This window comes from Berghia stephanieae, chromosome 8 (genome assembly GCF_034508935.2).
Source record: "Berghia stephanieae isolate SIO BIC M18660-M18661 chromosome 8, UCSD_Bste_1.3, whole genome shotgun sequence".
NCBI lineage: Eukaryota > Metazoa > Mollusca > Gastropoda > Nudibranchia > Aeolidiidae > Berghia > Berghia stephanieae.
The window spans coordinates 42,815,335-42,839,256 of record NC_088367.1 but is presented as its reverse complement, the minus strand read 5'-3'; the positions used below and the strand labels follow the sequence as shown (position 1 = coordinate 42,839,256).

The following is a 23,922-nucleotide window of genomic DNA, read 5'->3' as shown; positions in this document are numbered from 1 at the left end:
TGCCTCCTAAGCTTATAAATCCAGAACTTATCCATGTTTCTGTGGCGTTGAGCAGACAGATAACATTTTAAACTTTAAAAAAATAAAATTCCCTTTTTCATCCCATAGGGGAAATTTTTCTCGAGGGTCTATTCCAAGGGAATGTAGTTGTCGTAATAGTAGTAGTAGTAGTAGTAGTAGCAGCAGCAGCAGCAGTAGTAGTAGTAGTAGTAGTAGTAGTAGTAGTAGTAGTAGTAGTAGTAGTAGTAGTAGTAGTAGTAGTGGTAGTAGTAGTGGTAGTAGTAGTAGTAGTAGTAGTAGTAGTAGTAGTAGTAGTAGTAGTAGCAGTAGCAATAATATTACTCTCGATATAAGAATATTTCATGATTATATAAATCTTATGTAAACAAATCCCATTGTACAGTGTAAAAAATCATTATCGTCATGTCGTATCTTATGTTGATTCATAAAATGTGAATTATTAGAGTTGCAATTGCCTACAAATAAACGTTTGAATCTTGTAAAAAATAAAATAATGCATTCGCGCAGGTGTGGCCTGGGACAGTCCTGTCCTAGTGCGGAACCCCTTTTGAATAGAAGTTTTCTCCTGTGGGACAGGACAAATTTGTCCCGGGACAGTTTTGTCCTAGTGCGGAAGGAGTCTTAGTGTCTCCCTGCCTACTGGGGAGGACAAAGGACCCCACACCCAGTTGGGAGTCTTTAAAATTATATCAGCACTGTAAAAAAGGGAGATGGCATGCAACACAAATGGCAAGTAGATTTTTAAGTTTCATAACTGCAACATTCCTGGAGAAAGAGAGATAAAGGGGAATAGTTACAGTTAGATCCCATCAGCAATTAACCTTAGAGCTTAGTTTAAGGCCACCCAAGGGAGACAGTACCCGAAAGGTACAGAGTTCGAATACCTGCTGCACTGTGTGGCTTGAGCAAGTCACCTCGCCCTAGCTCAGCTTGCGGTTATTCCAGTCTCCCCTTGAGATAGATCCTAAAAACAAATTTCCCATGTGGGGTGAATAAAGGAAATTTTTATTTTATTTATTTATTCATGAAGTCACACACCCACAAGGTGAGGACAAGGAGTCTTCGACAAATAGGAGAGACTAAAACAGTTCCTAATGACACATAGTCACTCAGATGATTACAAGGATAAAAAAATTATTGCTCACAGGAAAACACTCTTTCGAATTCTTTCCCTGGCAGACAAACAGATTGGCCACCTCAATCAAGAGTAAGGGAAGAAAATCACAGAGAAAGCGACATCAGAATAGGGAGAGATAGAAGACACTATCAGTAGCCCCCACCAACCACCTTCAGTATGGCCAAAAAATTCTTCATCGGTGTTTCTAGGGTATAGCCTATAGTTTCTAGGAAAAAGCATTGACACTTATCTTCATGACAATACATCTCAGACCATATGACAGATATCTCAATTTACGTTCCAACGCTGAGCTTTGAAAATAATACACATACAAAACTTGGTGAGAAATAATTTTTTTTTTTTTCTCATGATTGTTTTTTTTTTGAGTTTTTTTTTTTTTGGCATGATCTGTCATAACAATAAACACGAAAAAATTAAATAATATCAATATTTGAAAAATGTGACCCACTGTCTCAAAGCAGTATTACATCGGAATGTTTGTTTTTAAGGGTTTTACGGCGCTTGCAACACATTTAAGTCATATCAGCGCCAGTAAAAAGGAAGAAAATTGGATAGTAAAAACATTCTAGTTCTAGATGTACAAGTAAAAGGATTTAAAGAAAAACTAAGACAAGGGGGAATGGTTCAAATAGAGAACAGATGTAGATTCCAAGAGCATACTATCATTGTACTTAGTTTGAGATCACCTAAAAGTCTCACCCAGACACCAGCACAAGATCCCACTATAAGAAATTCACTCAAATGTTTACAAATCATATGTTAAATAATAAAAAAAAATAACAATACATAACAGAGATGATTTACAAGGAAAAATAATTATACATTCAACTGTTTCCTTCCCAGCCAAGAACCCCGGCCAGGGTCAGGACAAAACCAAGTAATCTCATTCCAAGACAAAGACAGAAAGCAATTGGAAAACAGATAGAGAGGGATAGAAGACACAGCAAATAGCTCCCCGCCCACTATGGGAGGTCAAGTACCCCACTAAGAAACTTGGGGTAAATTTTTATTCGTTATGGTGGGTGGAGAAGGAATACAATTTCTTACATTGAAAACACCCCAAAGTTCGTTTTTCTCATCATATTAATAATTCTATACTTACTTTTCTGGGCCTGATTCATCCCTATATAATACCATCTTGAGACTGTGGGTCACCAATATTCAATACAATCCAGATAATATCTTTATAAATTAAGTAAATTGTAGCAGACCCACCTCAATGCAGATGTGTCTTCACAAAACCAATAAAGACAATATCATTTGTTTTGTTTTTAAGGGTTTTACGGCGCTTGATTGCAACACATTTCGGCTATATCAGCGCCAGTAAAAAGGAAGAAAATTGGATAGTAAAAAGTTATAGAATTACAATTAAAGCACCCAAAAGAAAGTAAGACAAAGGGGAACTGGGAACAAATAGGGATCAGATGTAGATTCCAAGAGCATACATCAATGTACTTAGTTTGAGATCACCTATAAGTCTCATCCGGAGTGTTTCCCTCCCAGCCAGGACTCCGGCCTGGGCCAGTACAAAACCAAGTAATCGCATTCCAAGACACAGACAGAAAGCATGTTGGAAAACAGATATAAGGGGATAGCAGACACCGTATGTACCTCCCTGCCCACTTTGGGAGGTCAGGAACCCCACCCAGCATAACTTTGTGAGATCCACCTCCCACATTTAATATAATAATAATAATAATCATCCTATTAGGATCACGAATCGGAATATCACAACAATTCTAAACAAGAAATATGAATTTCCATCAAGGAGGAGGAGAAGGGAACACTTGGGCTCGTATAATGAGTGTGTCATCCCTTACAAAATTCCCGTTATCGAGGACATTCAGAGAAATGAAATCCGTATACCCGAAGCCTTTATGATTTCTTGCTGATGTTGGTTTTTGAAATGCTGCAATGTCCGGCCTTGCTTTAAGAGTTTCCATGGCATGTCGGCGCTCCTTACAAGTTGGATTTTGATCAATGATGGATAACACAATCTGCCCTACAAATGGCCAGTTCAAAAGGTGGTCGTTGTTTCCCTGCATGAAGTGAATGAAGAGAGAAAGAAAATGTTCGTTTTGATTGTTTAACGAGCCATTGACATTGGCACGAAGACACAGCTTGTAACCCCAAGGACTAGAATAAAATGCTGGGCTGTGTAGTATTGACGTTTCCTCTCTCAGAGCTTTCTCTCGATGTACGCTGAAATCATTGATGCTCCAGTAATAATCACCGCATGTGCTTTGTACAGAACCCACAACCCCATCTCCTTCTAACTGTTTCAACCGGGCCTCAACAGATGACAATTTTGCGCAAAGGTTTGAAACGATGATCTGTTGTTTCCCCATAACCTGTTGCTGATGGACGCAAAGATCTCGTAAACTGTTTGCAAATTCAGCAAAGTTGGGTTGTAAGATATCTGTGCCGAAGCCTTGGTCAGAGCTTGGAGTCTCTGATGCATGAGCAGATCTTTGATATAAAATAGGTACTGATTGCGAACTGGTCAAGTTCAATTTGGCTGTAGAGTTGTTGTGATTATTTGTATCTCCTGTGCTGTCGTTCTTACCGTCTAAAAGTTCCGAGGTTTGAGGCATGGAACTATACAAATGATGACTTCCAACATGAAGATTACCACTATTGTTACTTATATTACCCTCGTTGACAAAGTTATAGGTTTCAATACTGGAAGATGACCTTTGACCCATACCACTTTCATACACTGCACTACTGTTATCACCCTCAATAATTAGAGTACCCGAATGACGAGGGTTTTGAGATCTCTGTCTCTGAAATGAATCATTCAAAGAACTTCCCAGTCTATCACTATTTGAAACACCATATTCAGTAATGCTGATTTGTGAATCCTTGTCGCTGTGAGCTGTCCCAGTCTGCTTGTTGACGTGTTGTAGCCCTGTAGCTAACGAGCTAAAGCCTTCTAAGACAGCGTTGAAAGAGGTTGCCAACATTTTTAAATGGGAAGGAATTTCCTCTGACAGATGTTCCTCTTCCATCTCACGGAGTATCTGCAGATGACAATAAATGAATAAATAAATCTCTTATTATAATATCTTGGGAATCTTTTTTTTAATTTGTAAATCATGTCTCTGTTATTTACTGTTGTAGTTGTTTGTTTTGAATATATTTTGTAAGCATTTAAATATGTTACATGTTCCTGTAAGTGGGATCCTTTGCTTGAAATTGGATTTGTTTTTGTTTGTTTTTAAGGGCTTTACAGCGCTTGCAACAATTTAGGTCATATTAGTATCAGTAAAAAAGGAAGAATATTGGAGAGTAAAAAATTAAAGCACCCAAGAAAAAGTTAGACAAAGGGGAATTAGTTCAAATAGGAAACAGATATAGATTCCAAGAGCACACTATCAGTGTACTTAATTTGAGATAACCTAAAAGTCTCACCAAGATACCAGCAAAAGATCCCACTAAGAGGAATACAGTGGAACCTCCCGATAACGACATGCCACGGGACCGAGTTTTTATGTCGTTATCCGGAGGTGTCGTTATTTAGAGGTTTCCAAGATGGCGGACAAAGTGGGCGTGGTAAGGTCCGCGGGACCAGTTTTTATTAACATTGACAAAACAAACAAAACATTGTAGTGTATTCCCATTAGAGGGTTCTTGCGTGTGTCTGGATGAGACTTTTAGGTGATCTGAACTGAGTACACTGATAGTGTGCTGCGAGGTAGATAAAATTCCTCCTCCCACAAAAACACAACTACTACTACTACTACTATTACTACTACTACTACTACTACTACTACTTCTATCACCACATAATATCACATTTTCCAAGATTTTGTGTTTACTTGCTTACACTTAGATTTATACCTTGGTTTTTATTAATGCATATCAGCCAAGATTCGTCAAAAAAAAAAGCTGCGTTCTCATTGGTTTCAAAAGCTGGGTTCTCATTGGTTCAAGCAGGAATCGTTTTTATAAACTTTGAGTACTCAAACTCGGTATTTTTAGTATCATATATCTACGAAAACTGCCGAAAATCGCCAAAATGATGTCGTTATTCGGAGGTTTTATCAAAAAGTACGTCGTTATTTGGAGGTTTTTTTTTTACTGATCTTAAATAGAAAAAAAATCGGGACCACGGGCCAATGTCGTTATCAGGAGGTTGTCGCTATTCGGAGGTGTCGTAATCGGGAGGTTCCACTGTACATTCAAATGTTTGAAATAAAAAAAAATAACAGTACATAACAGAGATGATTTACAAGGAAAAAAATATCATCTCCCAAAACTATAACTATACAGTCAACTATATATCTATTGTTCGCAATAAAACATAAACGTAGGTCATATATTGACTAAAACATTAAGGATCTAAAATCATCCCTAAAAAGTAGTTTTGAGGAGTTAAGGCACTTCTTGCACTTCATACGTTACCAGTTCAATGCATCCTACAGCATGACATAGGCACAGGACAACTACATTCTTACATACACATTCAATATGATGATTAAATAGGCAATTTTGTACTAAATACATTACAAGTATATTGCATCCTATAGAATGAAATAGGCACGGGAAAACTACATTCTTACATACACATTCAATATGATGATTAAATAGGCAATTTTGTACTTACCAATTCACTGCATCCTACGGCATGAAATAGACATGGGACAACTACATTCTGACATGCACACTCAATACGATGATTAAATAGGCAATTTTGTACTTACCAATTCACTGCATCCTACAATAATGAAATGGGCATGGAACAACTACGTTCTTAAATACACACTCTATACCATGATTAAATATGCAATTTTGTACTTACCAATTCACTGCATCCTACGGCATGAAATAGATATGGGACAACTACATTCTTACATGCACACTCAATACGATGAATAAATAGGCAATTTTGTACTAAATACATTACTAGTATATTGCATCCTATAGAATGAAATAGGCACGGGAAAACTGCATTCTTACATGCACACCCAATATGATGATTTAATAGGCAATTTTGTATATAATGCATTACCTGTTCACTGCATCCTACAGCATGAAATGGACATGGGACAACTACGTTCTTACATACACACTCAATATGATGATTAAGCTGTTGGAAGATAAAAAAACAAAAAAAAAAAACAAAACAGTAATAAGTACTGAAAACACTATAACATTAATCTATTCATGGCATTTAATAAGTTAACTTACTCATGTTTTTTTTTTTATCCAAAAAGGTACATCTTAGGGTACATTACATAAAAAAAAGCATTGTGTTGTATCCATTAATCAAAAGTTTCAACTCTCAAAGTGTTTAGATACTATATAACACTATAATCTGAATTCATCTTTTGCTCGTAAAAGGGAAATTAATTAGAACAGGATTTTAATGAAAAGTTAAATCATTTAGGAAGTGAAAAGTCACGAATTCAAAATTTCTTGTCAAGAAACTCATCAACTGATAATGCTCAAATAAAAAAAAAAAAAAAAAAAAAATAAACCAAAGAAATAAAAATCTGAAACACGCTGAGGAGAGGAGTACTTAATGCACAATTTTAAGGGTTATAATTATATCAGAAAGCTTTTAAGAGATAATATGGTGGCTGATAAAACAGTAGATTGAGGGTTAATGTCTCATGATCAATTGAGTGGCATATAATCGCATCTCTTCTCCTTTGAGTAGCATTGAATAAACTCATGGTTACATTATACATGAACAAAGCGTCGCAGTGATTTGCATAAGACATCAATATAATATAATATGTTGGCTCAATTTGTATATGGATATAGATTATCATTGCTATTATCATAAATGTTTTTATTACATCAACAATGATCTTACAAATAAATAAAGAAAGAAAAATAAGACAAGTTTCCTTTATTTAAACTTTAAAAGATTATTTTGGCTATCAATGATCAAAAGTTGCCTTTGGGGGTTGTGCTTCGTGATAGTGATGATATTTGTGTTGAAGTGAAACGATTTCACCGTTCAGACTGCTTTCGCAAGCTTTTATAATTTCTAATAATCACTGTTTGATACAAGGGTGTTCAAATGACTTGATATACACATATAATATCTATTGGAAATATGGTTAGTATTTGATTTTTTAAAAAATTGTAATTTTTAAAAAAGGGAATTCTTTCCCTTCTTTGCATTTGTAAATTATTTTTGTTATAATTATAGACCTGTAAATGAGCTCTATAAAAATTGACTGAAACTGAAACTCTTCGTAATTCGTCGTAGCGGTAAAATCCAAAGAATCAAAATGAAAGGTAAACAGCAAGCTCACTTGAGCAAAGCAATGGCAGAAAACTAAATTTCGAGGGAATTAATTAGGCTACTTACCATTGTTCCTTGTAATTAGGTACTCAATCAGTGAAGAAACTTAGAAACGGTCAACCAGTTTGTTTACAACATGAGGTAATCGAGATGTGCTTGTAGCAATCATTTAACTTTCGATTTGAAGGTGTCTACATAACGAACTTCCGGTGTTTCGAATTTTTCTTTCTCATACTTTTCCTGTCCTTCAAGTAAATGTGGTCAATTTTGGCTTAGACGAAACAGTGAAATTTATCGCTCGGCGGCTCAGTTAAAATTGGCTACGACAGGTTTCGAAAGTGAAAAAATAATTTCACGAAGGCTGTGTGAAAATACACTGGGGCAATTCTAAAAAGCGTCGCTTAGCCTTGGCAATATATATCCATCATTAATATAAACGGCCCATGAGCTATGCGTGGGGCTGTGGAACATTCCTAGTTAACTTTACAGTCAATCGACTACGATTCATGAATTCTTTCTTTATTCATTTCTTTCTTCCCTTTTTAAAAATATTTGAATTTGACGAATTGACTGATTTCAGTTAATTGACTGAGAATTTACAGGTCTATATAATTATCATTGTCATTATTACCATTACCACCATTATTATTTATAAACATTTAAGGCATCCCTATATCTTTAGTGAATGACTTAAATAACTTTGTACTTGATGAAAACGTAACAAGCATTAAATATTGCTTCACATAATATAATTTTATGATTGTCACATCAACATAGAACACAAACCTTTTCTCTACAAATTTCAAGACCACAGTAAGAGCATTTGATAACTTCCTTTGGACATTGAGATTTGTGCTGCAGAGAGAAAAGAAATTTATAGGATTAATCAATAAAAGATGACGGTTTAAAACAAAATAAATCTTTAATGTTAAATGTTTATTTCTCTGTTGTGTGATTAGTAACAAATACAAGGTCATCACAGTAAAATAAAAATGAACTTTTATATAGCGCAATATCCACTAAACCTGCTCAAAGTGCTTTACAAAGGGTTCCTGACTAACAGCAACATGTAGAACAAGACATGATGCCTGTTAGGCGATAATACAAATTTTTTTCCGACAAAGAAAATGCTGTTAACATCCAGGTACTCATTTTACACTTGAGTATCGTGAGAGATTGTGAGTAAAGAGCTTTTTCCAAGGACTCCACTATGCGCCATGGGATCGAACCCAGGACCTTCCGATCCGAAAGCGAGTGTCATACCACAAGATCCATAGCAGCACTTGTTCTACACCTGTGTAAATACAGGGACACATTGAGTAAATACATGACTAAAAAATGGAGATTATTCTGTAAACATTGTTTCAGAATTAAAAATTGTTTGATGTTATTATCTTATTTATCAAATTAATATATAAAGTGTTGCTATTGGTTCTTGGTTGTATATTTTTACATTTTTGTGCATTTGCATATATTATATATGTATACATTGAAGCCATAGATTCTCAACTTTGTGTTTATACATTTTCATGCATGCCACGTCTGTAAACGAATTTCCATTTTTTGGATGAATAAAGTATATCTTATCTTATCTTACTTACAGCAATTTGGTATGTCTGGTATGCCGGGAATTAATGAAAGTTTAATTAAATAGAGAAGAATAAATGTAATCAGTCAAATGAGTAACATCTCTAATTTTGTAAATCTGTTTTTTTTTGTCTTAAAACCCATTTTTACACTCTATTCAACCGAACATAACACAAGATTGAAACAAAAAGTCACATTAAAAATAATAATAATAATAATAATAATAATAATAATAATAATAATAATAATAATAATAATAATAATAATAATAATAATAATAATAATAATAATAATAATACACATTTATAGAGCGCTCATTCTCGTGTAAAACACAAGCTCTGGGCACTTTACAATATCAATTTTAAGTGAAAAAAATTCATAGCCAAATCAAGGATTCACAGAGTCAATAAAAACAAATACAGTAAAAATGTGTCTTGAGAAACAAACTGTCTGTGTAAAATTTTACTAATAAAAAAAATATACTGCAGAAAAGTGAGAAAAAAAACCCCAACATACTTCTTCTAGCTTGCAGGCTGGTGTTTCTTCCTTACAATTTTGGCAAGTGACGATGCGGTATTCACAGTGGTTCTGCAGGTGATCTTCAATGTCTCGTCTTGGAAATACACAGCAGCAACTGAGAGGGCATGGCACCAGCGATAGAAGGCATTGATCCAAATGTTTCTGAATTCATAGCAATCAACATATATAACAAAAAACAAATAACAAAAAAAAAAACAAAAAAAAAAAACAAACAAATTCTATAACTATAGGCATTGCACACATAATAATGCTGGTGTAACAGACACATAAATGTTACATTACATACAAACTTTATAATTAAAACAAATACCTCCCCCTTTTCCCCCCACCCGAAAACGAAGGTAGGCATTGGGAGTGATTGATAAATAAATAAATACTACCTGCGTATAGAACAAACGAAATTGACGTCACACAACCCTTTGTAATATCACCTTACAGGCATCATGATTTGAGCCCTTTGTTAAGCTCTGAGTTTATTAATTAGATTTGATTAATAATAATAATTAATTTGTATAGCGCTAAACTTCCACTGAGGTGCTCTATAATGGAATTTTAATTCATATAAATAGTAGAACCTATTATTGACCTTTCTGCCCACAAGCCCTTTTCACCCCCCCCCCCCCCCCCCCTCCTCAAGAAAGCCTCATTTGTGTTATGAAATAGACTCAAAACTTCTTAAAACAGGTATAATTTTGTTCAGAAAAAAACACAAGCTCTCTATTTGACATCACCTAAAGTCCCATCAGGACACCAGCACAGGATCCAACTAAAATGAATACACTCAAATGTTTACATTACACATTCAAAATAACAAATATTACAATGCATAACATAGAGATGATTTATAAAGAAAAAAAATATCATCTCCCAAAACAATAACTATACATTTGACTGTTTCCCTCCCAGCCAAGAACTCAGGCCAGGGTCAGGACAAAACCTGGTCAGGACAAAACCAAGTAATCTCATATTTCAAGACAAAGACAGAAAGTAAATTGGAAAACAGATATAAAGAGACAGAAGACACAGTAAGAGCTACCCTGCCCGCAATGGGAGGTCAGAAACCCCAGCCAGGATTAGTACCCTGATCATCTAGTCAAAAGACATCACTTAAGACAACACCATTACCTCTCAATGAGGTTGAATGCCATGGTCTTCCACTATAGGATTCAACAGTCGTGACGTCACTTCCCTCGTAATGACGCATAGTAAATTAGTAACTGGTTCCAAACTATTGGAAATGTGGCGGATGCCCTTATGAAATACTTCTCTGACGAGCATAAAAGTGTATCCGGAGGAGAAAAACATTATAAATCTGATCATGTTTTGACTTTGATACATTCTGATCACATGACATGTGAAAAAGTTCTAGCCAGCATGAAGAATAAAAAGTACTGATTTTCTTTGTCTAGAACCAAGCTGCTGGTTGCTGGGCGGACGTGACATTAGACTATTGAATCCAATTCTCTGTCCAGCGCCATCTCTGAGCAGTCCTTCATCATGCTCCCAGTCATTTCTTTTATATTTCCCAACCAGCTATTTAATTGTCTCCCTCTCCCTATTTTCCCATTAATCTTAAAATCGCATAATCGCATCCTTTACCAGTGCTACTGATGACAAAATGTGAAAAAGGAGGAAAATGTTCAACGACTGCCTTTAAGCCCCATTTCTACTGGACTAAACCCCACTTTTAGAGCAATTAAGATGATAGATTATCATTGATACTCTAACTAACTTCTGGAGAGTGGGAAACTACACCTGTGTGTTCCACCACACATCAACTCTCTCATTGCTAGAACATTGTTTTGAGAAAATGTAATTTTTAAAAGGAGGAAATTCCTCCTCTGGACTACAAAATCTCGGATTTCCGCGGATCTGTGGAAAACCATCAGCACTGCTTTACATTACCTGCATTTGCAAAATAGTGGTCAGCTCTATGCATCCGGCCGCATGATTTGGACATTGCACTGAACATGACAAAATTTCCCTTTTGATGCAGTTGTCAGGAAAAATATCAGCTTCTGATAAAGGCTCATTGTCAACAGGACATCGGTTACTGCTCTCACTGAAGATTAACATGTCATAATAAGAAAAAAAATGTCAATTGAAATAAGATAAAGAAATGAAAAAGAGTAATCTGTTATACAACTCGGCTGTACAATGACAAAACCCTGTATAATGGAAAGTGAGAAAAAAACAGAATGAATGATATATCCCTTTCTTCAGAATGATTCCATGTAATAAGGAGTGTAAACTGTGTGTTCCTGACATGTAAATGATTGAAAACTTTTAAAAATTGAATTCGTCTATTTACCTTTAGTACAGATGATATACATACATTTCTAGAATTGGGTTTTTCCATTACACTGAGGATTTGTGGTTGAATGACAAAACTATGGAATTTTTAGTATCAGCGTGTCAATATAAAAAAAAAATATACACACAGACAATTAAACACAGATTAAAAGAGCACTACATGAAATGTTGTTTCTGTCGTATCCATAATTTGATTGTTTTGTTTTTTGTTTTGAAGGATGTTACAGTGCACGCAGCACATTTGGATCATTCCAGGGTCAGTAAAATAGGAGAAGATGGGATAGTAAAAAATTACTAGATTTAGAATTTAAAGTATAAGAAAAAAAAGTAAGACAAAGGGGACTGGTTTAAATAAGGAAACAGAAGTAGATTCCAAGAGCACACTTTCAATGTGCTTAGTCTGAGATATCCTATAAATCTGATCCAGTTATAAGTATAAATCAAAAACAAACAACTACAACAGTGCATATAGGAATGATTTACAAAGAAAAAAATATCATATCCCAAAATTAATAATAAATATTTGACTGTTTCCTTTTGAGCCAAAGGTTCCAGCCAGGGCCAGGAGAAAGATAAGTAATTTCATTCCAAGATAGACAGAAAGCAACCCGGAAAATGAAATCAGATGTGGGAGATAGTGGACACATCAAAAGTCCACCACGGAAGGTCAAAAGACTCCACCCCATATCCATAAAATAACTCATTATCATGTAAAGACTAAGTGGATTAGGTGTCATCCTATTCTAAACTCTCTAAAGCCCTTGTCTCAACAATATTAATGAAATGACCCACACTATGAATAACTTTAAAAAATTACACAGCATTTCTCAGGTAGCAATCCCTTACTAGCCTCACACCCCGTAATGTTACCATATAATAATAATGTACACTTATATAGCACCAACATCTCATGCAATAAGAGCTCTAGGCACTTATACTCGTATTAATGATTCCTATTCAATGAAAACTAGAAAACTGATTGGAAACTTAGTTTGATATATATATATATATATATATATATATATATATATATATATATATATATATATATATATATATATATATATATATATATATATTTAATATTATAAACGACAATTAAATTTTATCTACCACTGTTGCAAAATAATCCTTTAAAATAAGATATAAATTAGTGTTATATTTGTCACAATTACCGTTATAATTCTAACTGATGGATTTTTGAAAAGGTATTTTGAAAACAAATTATTTCCCTAACTGCAAGTTCAGAGTGATTCAACAGCAATGAAAAATAATGACTTATGCAAGTTAAAAACTGAGTCAAAGATGTGCTGCTATAACCCCAAGCACTATCCTCTACTTTCTACGACAATATCAGTCATCTAGTCTTTTCAGTTTTTTTTTTAATATTGTGTGTCCACCTCAATCACGATACAGTAATGAACAACGATTTCCTTCCAAAAATCTGACATCTTATTTTACTTCCTTACTTCATCCAATGAGAAAGGCAGTCTCTGCAGAATCTATGACCACACTTAGTTTGTCTGGGTTCTCTAAGGATCAATAAGCAGATGGGACACTCATAACCAGATCCAAACTTTGGAACAAAGATATAGTCATAACCCTCCCTAGCTGTGGACAAAGATTCTGGGATGTCACTTTCAGGACCTGATGACAACAACGGTGTTCCACTCAAGCTACTGTTGCTCATGTTTTGATGTCTGTTGAAGAAATAAATGCAAATCTATTCAAAATCAAGTGAAATTTTTTTAAAAGCACCGAAAAAAATATTGAAAAGTGAAAGGGAGAAATTTTTTAATCTCACATCATATATGACATGCAATCCTGAAAATTTTTTCAATAAAGTAATAAAAAGTAAAATTCTTTAATCAATAACTATACAAAAAATGGTTAAACCAAAATTGTCTAAACCGAAAACAAATCAAAATGTTGTCATTTTTTTCCTCTTTATTTCTGTTGATCAAGTATCAATAAACTGAAAGCCACTATGATCAAACTATCCTTAAACCAAAAAGAAATTGCCATATAACTGAATAACCCAAGAAAAAAAAAAAAAATTCGATATCCGAAAAAATTCCTTTTACAACTGTTACCCAATGTGCTCTCTTGTATCCATTCAACACCCCTCAAACATCTTCTCCACTTGGGTCTCCTTTTTATAAAGAAAGTGAAATCTTGGTTGCAAAGTAAACAAACTTCTGACCTACTTTCAGATTGAATATGGTGCGATTACTGACAGTCTGATTGGGTCTCATTTTGTAACAAAGACATAAAACATATAAACTCTGTTGAAATGTGGTTTTACAGAAGGGTGATGAGGGTAAGCTGGATGTAAAGAAGAACAAATAACAGCATACTGGAAGAGCTGGGAGATAAAGATAAAGGGAGTAATCTGATTCATGAATGAACAACATAAAACAAATGACGTTTCGGCCCTTGGCCTTTATTAAGTAAACACAGAATACATATATATTTATATTAGATATTTATCTATTGACTCATTTAGGCACCTCTTTTTAAGAGCTGGGAGTCATGCCAGAACTATCAAATGTGATCAAAAGGAGAATTTTTTTTTTCTGTCACAAATGTTGAAACCGATGCACCCTAATGAAAGATGTAGTAAAGGGGAAAATGGAGGGCAAACGAAGAAGAGGAAGACCAAGGTCCAGATATAAAAAATATCCTAGAATTGACAGATATGAATGGAAGACAGTTATAAGATACCGTCAACAGAAATGAGGAATGGGCAGACATTTGTCATCGCAGAGTGTGGGCAGCCAATGTCAATGAGGACGATGCTGGATAGTAAAGTAAATGTAATTTAACTCAATAAAGTGATTTGATATAATATAAAATAATATAACATTTACTCATTTAAAGTAAATATATTGTTTGTTTGTTTTTAAGGGTTTTACGGCGCTTTCAACACATTGAGGTTATATCAGCGCCAGTAAAAAGGAAGAAAATGGGATAGCAAAAAGTTCTAGAATTACAAATAAAGCACCCAAGAAAAAGTAAGACATAGGGGAACAGGGAACAAATAGGGATCAGATGTAGAATCCAAGAGCATATCCTCGATGTACTTAGTTTGAGATTACCTATAAGTTTCACCCGGACACAAGCACAAAATCCAACAAAGAGGAATACACTCAAATGCTTACATTATAAATCCAAAATAACAAATATAATAATACATAACAGAGAGATGATTTACAAGGAAAATAATATCATCTCCCAAAACAATAACTATGCATTTGACTGTTTCCCTCCCAGCTAGGATTCCGGCCAGGGCCAGGACAAAACCAAGTAACCTCATTACAAGACAAAGACAGAAAGCATGTTGGAAAACAGATATAAGGGGATAGAAGACACGGTATGTACCCCCCTGCCCACTATGTGTAAATATATTGAGTGAGCTGGAATATAGATTGAGTTATATTGACCTGATTAATTATAACAAAATCATTTTCTTTCTGTAAAGTGAATAAAAGCCTTTGGAGGCTGGGCCATAATAAGTTAAATTTAGGCTATGCTCTCATAGCTTGACAACTATAAAAACTGAACTTATGACTGAATTATAGATTACTAGTGAAGAACAATTTGCTATTCTTATCAGAACATTTGGAATATTAAAATTTGACTTGTTTAATTTGTGAATATTGTGAAATCATATAATAATAATTTCAAGATGAGACAAACTAACATTATGATTAAACCCCACAAATGTACTGTGTGTTGAATCTCAAGAATACTCTTTGGTTTCTCGTACACTTCTGGATTATAATTGGTTAGTTTGTTATGATATGATATGATATGATATGATATGAGATGATATGATATAAGTCCAGATTTATGTAGGCTTTTATAGCCTTTTATCTGCTCTTGTGCAGTCGTGAATGTATTTGATTCACGTCTCTCAAAACTGGGCATGCCACATAGCGGAAGGAGGTGTCTGAATTTAACTCCACAAAAAGTATTTTTCTGTTTCACAATGAGTGTCGAGACGGCACTTGAATGCCTGCAATGAAGTGGCGTCCACAACTGTTGCAGGCAAGCGATTCCATTTGTCGACTACCCGAACTGAGAAGAAGTTCTGCCTAAGGCACTTATATGACTGTGATGGTTGCAACTCATCTGTGAGATTGATATGGTAGTGGTTTTGTAAAGTATTAATAATTAATTGATTTAATTATACATTTTCATATCACTTTCATATCATGTTCATCACACCCACCCCTTTTTGGGGGCATTCTGTGAAACGGCAGAAGCCCTTCCGAAAAACCTACCTTTTAAACGAAAACAAACTGGTTTGTAAATAATGATTGGAACCTTAAGTTTAATATTAAGATTGTCCTTTTTTTCTATTGGACAACTGAATTGATGTAAATTCTTCCGTTGAGGGGATGGATGACAGTGGTTATCAAAACTTTTAATCAGAAGTCAAATTATCAAAATACGTCAGGGGACGTCACCAAAGTCATTTAATAATGCCAGGAGGATAGCTTGCGTTTCAGTTTCAGAACTGACCTGGTAACATTATGTCAACAAGAAGAAATGACCAACAAGAGCCGAATCAACCAGCTAAAAATGTCGAAATTTTTAAGGACAAGGAATCACAAAGTTGAAAAAAAATTTGAAAAATGCAAGTCTTTGATAGCGAAATAGGTTGCAAAAAGATTTCTCTTTTGAGTGAAGGCATGATGAATGATGATGTTCATACTGAAGTGGCCCAATAAATGACTGAGTCACTGAGTGGGTGTCATTCATTCAATTTTAATTTTAGACTTTATTAGTTAGAAAGACAAACCATTTCGTAGTAGATCAAAGACTCGAACACGGGATAATTCCAATTACCTTGTGTGATTATTCTGGGTGGCCTCAACACTACATTATAAAAACAAACTCGCATGAGATTAAATCATGTAGGTTGGTAAGTCGGTGAAGGGATCCCAGTGTTTTTCCTTGTTGTGTCTTAGCCGGAAAGTAACAGGAAGTGATTTGTTGTCTCTCCTTTTTCCTGGGGAGAGTCCCTAATACCTACAAATAGGTTTCTTTTTTAATAAATTAAATTTTGGATCTTTGTTATCAGTAGACTTATCAGTCATAGCCTAAACTTGAATAATAAAGACTAATATAAAAGAAAACTTGAATAGATAGAGTCAAAGCTACTTTGATGTAATGTAAGGACGTGCAGTTCATATAAGGTCAAGGATATAGCAGAATTCAAATTGACCTTCACCTCATGACCCCTCCAAACTTCACAATATCAATGTAGAATGATGTGACAGGACAGTGTCAGTGTCCAGGTTATTCCAGAGGGTGTCCTTATTTCGTACAAGGGTGGATTTTAATATAAAAAACAATGGCGCTTCAAAAGAGAAGGAACAGTTTCTATCGTTCACTAAAAAATTTTGAGCCAGATGTAGATGACATCGTTTTGGATAGAGGGGCCTCGGCAACTGCCAAAAACCAATGGTTATTTGAGATTGCATGGGAAGTTGCCAATAAAGGTAAAAACAATTGTCTATCTAGAAATAGACTCTTAATAGTGATGAAAATTGTAACATGCTCTTGAAGAAAAGCAAAGTTTACGTTTTGCATGAGATCTCACTAAATAACGTGCAACCAATGGAATATTTTGCATAAGAATATAAAGATTTTTACTTTTGTGCACGTCCATAGATGAATATGTTTAGTTTTATACCTTGATACCTCTTCTTCGGGTTGAAGGCTATGCCTGTAATACCCGTTCTGCACTATCTCTGATATATCTACGCGCACCTGCATGGTTGGGGCGGAGCTGGTAACGCTTGTAATGCCAGTGTTTGTCTAACTTGTCTTTGAACTCATTTACTGTCCTCGCTTTAATTACATCTTCTGGAAGGCTGTTCCAGTTATCTGTCACTCTGAGTCCAAAGGAGCATTTTCTTACATTTAATCTGGCCTGTCTTTTTTTTAATTTGTCGCTATGTCCTCTCGTTCTATTAAATGTGCTCTCTGGTAGTATTTGCTCTCTATCTACTCTATCTTTCTCGTTTATTATCTTATATACTTGTATCATGTCTCCTCTTTGTCTTCTGTAGTACAATGATGGTAGTTTGAGATGCCTCAGTCTATCTTCATATGGTAGATGCTTCAAATCTGAACAAAGCTTCGTTGCTCTCCTTTGTACCCTTTCAATTTTATCCATGTCACCGACATGCTGTGATATCCTCGGTGCATTACCATATTCAAGTGATGGTCGTACCAGAGCAGTGTAGAGCCGCCTAATAATATCATTATTTCTGCTGGTGATTATCCTTTTAATAATTCCGAGAGTTCTGTTTGCTCTATTTATTGCATAGTTGACATGATGGTGGAAGGATAGTCTGTTGTCTACATGCACTCCTAAATCCTTTTCTACTTCTGTTTCCCCTAGCTGCTGGTACACTCCGTTATCGTCTCTCATTCTGTATGTGTGCTTTGGATTTTTGTAACCAAGATGCATTACGCTGCATTTGCTTGCATTAAACTTTAACAGCCACTTGTCTGACCAGTCTGATAATTTGTCGATATCATCTTGTATAGTATGTCGGTCACTTTCTGTTCTTACAGGTCCAAACAACTTTGTATCGTCAGCAAATATTCTGATCACGTTTTTTACAACATCAGGTAGATCATTGATGAATACCACGAATAATACTGGACCCAGAACACTCCCCTGTGGAATGCCGCTGGTGACATCCGACCACTGTGATGTGTGCCCGTTCAGTGAGACTCTCTGTTTTCTGTCGTGCAGGAAGTTAGATATCCATTCGTTTATCTTTCCTCTGATGCCATAGCTATGTAGTTTTTGAATGAGCCTTTCATGGGGTACAATATCAAATGCCTTTTTAAAGTCGAGGTATACCGCATCCATCGGTTCTCCCCTATCCAAGGCGTCTGTCCATTCATCAATGCAGGTAATTAGTTGTGTTATGCATGATCTCCGAGGCACGAAGCCATGTTGCTCATCACAGAACAGATTGTTTGTGACCATATGCTCCATCACATGTTCCTTAATTATTGCCTCCATCACTTTGCACGGAACTGCTGTCAGACTCACAGGTCGATAATTGCCAGGAGTGTTTCTATCACCTTTTTTAAATATTGGAGTAACCTGTCCAAGTTTCTATTGTTGTGGCAAGTTCCCGTTGTGTAACGACGTTGTGAATATGATTTGAAGCGGTGTGGCAATTTCATTCGCAATTTCCCTTAGCACTCGAGGGTGGAGTCCATCAGGTCCTGCTGATTTGCCTGGGTTAAGCTTCATAATATTTTTCAGTATGTCTTCTTTCTTTATAACTATACTGACAAGTGCCTCGCTGTAATGTCTTGTCTCCAATGCTGGCACATGGTTAGTGTCCTCATGTGTAAATACACCACAGAAGAATTTGTTCATTATTTCTGCTTTTATAATGTCCTCGTTTTGCAGGTCTCCATTACTGTCCCGCAGATCACCTACCCCGCTTCTTATTGTTGTTCTCGATTGGGTGTATTTCCAAAAGGCTTTTGGGTTTTCTTGGATCTCATTTGAAATACTCTCCTCAAAATCGCTCTTAAGCTTCCTTGTGTAACTTCTCAGTGTATTTCTGGCGTCACAATACAACCTGTAATCAAGGCTATTTCTGGTCTGAAGGTATCTTTGCCATGATCTGTCTTTAGTCTTGATAAGTCTAAACCCTTCTTTGTTCATATATAGATTTCTTTTTCTCTTTCTTTTAGTGTCGTTAGCCTTGTGCACAGGTATGTATTGCTTCATCGCGGATTCTAATATATTCTGGAAAGTGTCCCAATCCTCTTGCTCACTGCATTCATTAAGTGTATGGGCCCAGTCTATGCCACCAAGATATTGTCTCATTCCTCTGTAGTCCCCTTTGTCATATTTGTACTTCACGGTTTTACTTTCAATTGCCTGTGTTTGACATGTATAATCGAATATGATGGTACAATGATCACTGCTGCCCACTGGGGCCAGATACTGGGTGTTATTCACAACATTCTCCTCGATGTTAACACTAAATCTAGTACTGATGGTTGTTGGTCCCCCCTATATCGTGTTGGTCTTTCGATATGTTGTGTTAAGAAACAGTCCATGAGGCATTATGTAAATAAATCACTGTCTGAACCTTCAACTGTAGCTGCACATTCCTCCCAGTTTATATGGGGATAATTAAAGTCCCCAACAATTACTAGGCGCTCTGGGATCATATCTACTATGGCACGTAACATATTTTCCAGGTTTCTATTATTTTCATAGGTGCTTGACGGACTACGATATATGCATCCAAACAGAAGTTTATGATTGTTTCCAAGAGAAACGTTAGCCCAAACACATTCAGAAAAGTATTGTGTACTTGTACATTTGAATTCCGCCACGCTAAGTTTAGTGGAAAAATATATACAGATTCCTCTCCCATCCATTTCTAAATTATGAATTGGGGTGTGATAACCCTCAATACATATCTCTGCCTCTGTGAGGGTGGTTTTACTGTACTTCGGTTTTACTTCTGTCAAGGCAACAATGTCAGGTTCATGATCTTCAATAAGCTGCAGCAAATCGGGCATCTTTGTGGTTATTACGTCTACATTAGTTAATAAAATCCTTAACCCACCTCGAACAAAACTTTGGTTAATTCTAACAATATTTACAGGTGAATAACAATTTAAATTAGGTTTATGTACAATTTGTCTGTTCTCCAGTGGTTTCTGAGCTAGAGATGATCCTGAGGCTTCCCTTGGACAACTCTGTTGTTGCGGATGACCCAGTTTTCCTCTTTGCCTTCTGCTCTTGATTCTTGGTTTTTCTCTTTCCGCTCTACTAGTAGTTTCTTCCATTCCTCTCGTTCTAAAGGGGTCCTGTCCTTGTTTACATAGATTGTATTGAGAGTTTCAATCTCCCTGAGTTTCCTCCCGATCCTTAAGATTCTAGTGGCATCTTCTTCACTTGTTGTTTGTATCCTGAGGGGTCTTGCCGATGTCGATTCCTTCTTTCCTAGGCGAGTGGGATTGGTAAAGGGAACTTTAATGCCCACTTGGTCCAGTATATCACTCACTGTCCTGAGGTCATCGCTTTTCACCTGCTTTGGGTCCTCGGCAGAGCTTTCGGCCAAATTGTAGAAAATAATGTTTAGCCTTCTTTCTTGCCTATCCTGCACCTCTTTGACTGTTAGCTCTACATATTCAGAAGGATGTTTGACTACTCTCTCCTCCAAGGATTGCACCTTCTTACCTAGGTCTTCGTTTGATTCATCCACCTCCTTAAGTTTCTCTGAAACTCGTGCTTCGAGTGCGCCAAAATTTTCTTCTAGGGCGTCTTGTCTGGCCGATAGGCGCTGTAGCCCTGACATAAATCCACTGGCAAACCTATTACATTTCTTACAGTACCAGTGTAGGCCCTGTGTTTTGTCGGCTTCTGCATCCTGTATTGCTTTGTATAGTGAGTCACTAACTCCTTCACAAGAAGTGTGGTGCCACAGCTCACACATGTCACATTTTAATGCATGATCATTCTTCCCAACATCTCTGTCACACTTTCCACAATTTGTGTCCTCTTTCCTCGAATCCTTTCTAGATTGTCTCGTGGACGTTTTGCTGCTTCTATCTGAACTCATATTGCTTGATGGCTAGTAATGTAACAGTTACAGTTAAAGTCCTGCGTTACAGTTACAGATTAGTCGGCTATCCTTATCCTTATCTTTTTTATCACTCAACTTTCGCTCTCTTTCTCCCTGTTGTCTCTTCCTTTCCCTCTTTCTCACTCCTCTCTCACCTTTTGTCGTAACAATCAGTAGGATTCTCTTTCAATCTACCTTCTCCAGCCTCGATCCTTTTGATGTTAAGCTACCACACTTCCAGGAATTCCTATGAGGTCACTTTTTGTTTACCGTAACTATTTGGAAACAAAATGGCTACCACAGTTCCCGCCAAAGTCGACGGAGAAAGTCTTAAATTATTCTTAAATTGTTCACATCAGCATCCAAGTCAGGTCAAATTTCTTCGATCTGAACGTTTCAATGATGAATTCCAATTGAACCAAAACATGAATTAGGCACGAATTTGTTGTAAAAATTCGAATAATGATGAACTTGGTAAAGAGACAAAAACACAAGCAACTCCCCCCCCCCCCCCCCCCCCGCGCATGCGTACTCTTTCAATGACTAAAACGGTATTTCTCGTACATTTCGTACATTTTATCTCACAGCTTTTATAATGCATCGATATATGGTCATATGCTTTGGTATTTTCCCAGTGATCATGTATATGCTGCTAAGTGATAACGTTTATATGCTGCTAAGTGATAACGTTTATATGCTGCTAATTGATAAGGTGGCGTTTTTATGCACCTCCGTTGGAGGTGTACAAAAAACGCACCGTTTTTATGCACCTCCGTTGGCGGTGTAAAAAAAAAAGCGCAACTTTTTTATGCACCTCCTTTGGCGGTGGTGGTTCATTAATGAAAATGTTGTTGCATACGTCCATGAGGTTTAAATAGTTTTAGATTGTAATTTAGCACGCTGCTTAGTGATTACTGATGTACGTTTATACAATGATAATAAATTAAAGAATAATAACAATAATTTTTAAAAATCAAAGGTAAAAAGAAACACGGCACACAAATACTGATCTTAAATAAATAAATAATTTTAGAAAATTAAAATTGATATTTTTTTTAAAAAACATGATAAAAAGGTTTTGAAAAACAAAAAAGAAAAAAGAAAAAAAAACAAACATAACAACAAAAATTATGTCTTAATAAAGTAAACTAAAAAAAATAATGCCCACAATGGGAATCGAACCCTGTACTTTCAAGGTTAGAGTCTGACAGGTTGTCCACTACGCTACGGAGCCACCTGACTATTCATCACATTTAATAAAGTCTTACTAAAACATTATTTTACCTTCAATGCAACTTCTATTTTCTGGTTTTATATTTCGATTTTTTAGATTATTATTATTTTTATTTAAATAAGACATCCTACAGATGTCACAATATAAATTTTGTCATATCCAAATACAGAAACACAATATTGCTGATGAGATTGGGTGGAATGCGCATGCGTAACGGAGGTGCATAAAAACGATCCATTAAGATACACCGTAAACGGAGGTGCATAAAAACACTATGAATTGATAAATTTCCGCTAAAATCAAAATGCTTAAGTTGAAATACTGAAACCAAGCACATACCACTTGAACATAGTTCCCGCCACGATTGCATTAGAGAAAATTGTGTTTTTAAAAGAATGGTTTTGATAGACACTTTCTCATCAGGATAGCATGCTTTTATCATAAAGACATACAACTGATGAATTTTAGCCCTACAATTATATAAAAATGCCCACCCACCTCCTCACTCAATAAGATGTCATTATTTTGATTTCTTTTTCTAAACGTTCATGTATATTCCAGTGCTTTACAATCAAGGTAAATTTCTTATTTTGTTTACGTTTTTTTAAATTCAGTTGGTGGCATATACACAGTTATCAAGACCAAAGCTCCTGTTACTGTGGAGGAATGGGGAGAGCAATATTGTCTGATGGGGCCTTACAACGAGGCATGCGTCCGCACAGAGGTGGAGTTGTTGGAGCCTCATCACCCTGTCTATCGTCAGACAATAAGTGAAATGAGGAAGGCTGGTATTAAGGTATGAAATTTAAGGCACACAGAGCCCTATGTAATGAATACTTGTTTTTGTAAGAGTAACTGGACTTGAGATATTCGGGTAATCATTTGGAATAGCCCCCTGTAAAAAATGAAGAAAGAATTGTTCCTTGTGTATTGATAATAATTGAGTGAAACTGTCGTTTTCTCATTATAGGACAGAATATGTATGCTTTTATATATAGAAAGGAAGCAGGAGATCATTAAATAATGGTGCTGTCAGTCAGAGTGGGCACAGTATCAGTAGAACGTATTTCGCCAGTGTGAATCCAAAATATACAGGAAAGTTTAGAAAACAAAAACTTTTCTCACTTCATTAACTCTCTCGAATTCACCCTCATTGAAAATCGAACAAATTTGTTCGATTTTCCATGCATAT

At 35.8% G+C, this 23,922-nt stretch overlaps 2 protein-coding genes across 3 annotated transcripts in view; one reads left to right on the top strand and one right to left on the bottom strand.

Moving 5' to 3' along the window:
- Positions 1 to 1,005: 1,005 nt before the first annotated feature.
- LOC144978719 (TNF receptor-associated factor 6-like) lies at positions 1,006 to 17,074 on the bottom strand. Of its 2 annotated transcripts, none has more exons than XM_078925142.1 (7): positions 16,716 to 17,074; positions 13,331 to 13,561; positions 11,454 to 11,610; positions 9,525 to 9,689; positions 8,208 to 8,276; positions 6,174 to 6,251; positions 1,006 to 4,182 (listed from the first exon to the last, which is right to left on the bottom strand). In XM_078925142.1, the coding sequence occupies exons 2-7, from the start codon at positions 13,549 to 13,551 to the stop codon at positions 2,923 to 2,925; spliced, it is 1,950 nt and encodes a 649-aa protein (XP_078781268.1). In that variant the 5' UTR covers positions 13,552 to 13,561; positions 16,716 to 17,074; the 3' UTR covers positions 1,006 to 2,922. The 2 variants fall into 2 exon arrangements, with proteins under 2 accessions (XP_078781268.1, XP_078781269.1); XM_078925143.1 differs by having other exon boundaries at positions 16,669 to 16,839.
- The window catches only part of LOC144978718 (glycogen [starch] synthase-like), a 26,999-nt gene continuing 20,037 nt past the window's right edge, over positions 16,961 to 23,922 (top strand). The window contains exons 1-2 of the mRNA XM_078925140.1: positions 16,961 to 17,371; positions 23,345 to 23,526. Coding sequence (XP_078781266.1) covers positions 17,224 to 17,371; positions 23,345 to 23,526 — 330 coding nt within the window. The 5' untranslated portion in view covers positions 16,961 to 17,223. The remainder of the gene's footprint in view (positions 17,372 to 23,344; positions 23,527 to 23,922) is intronic.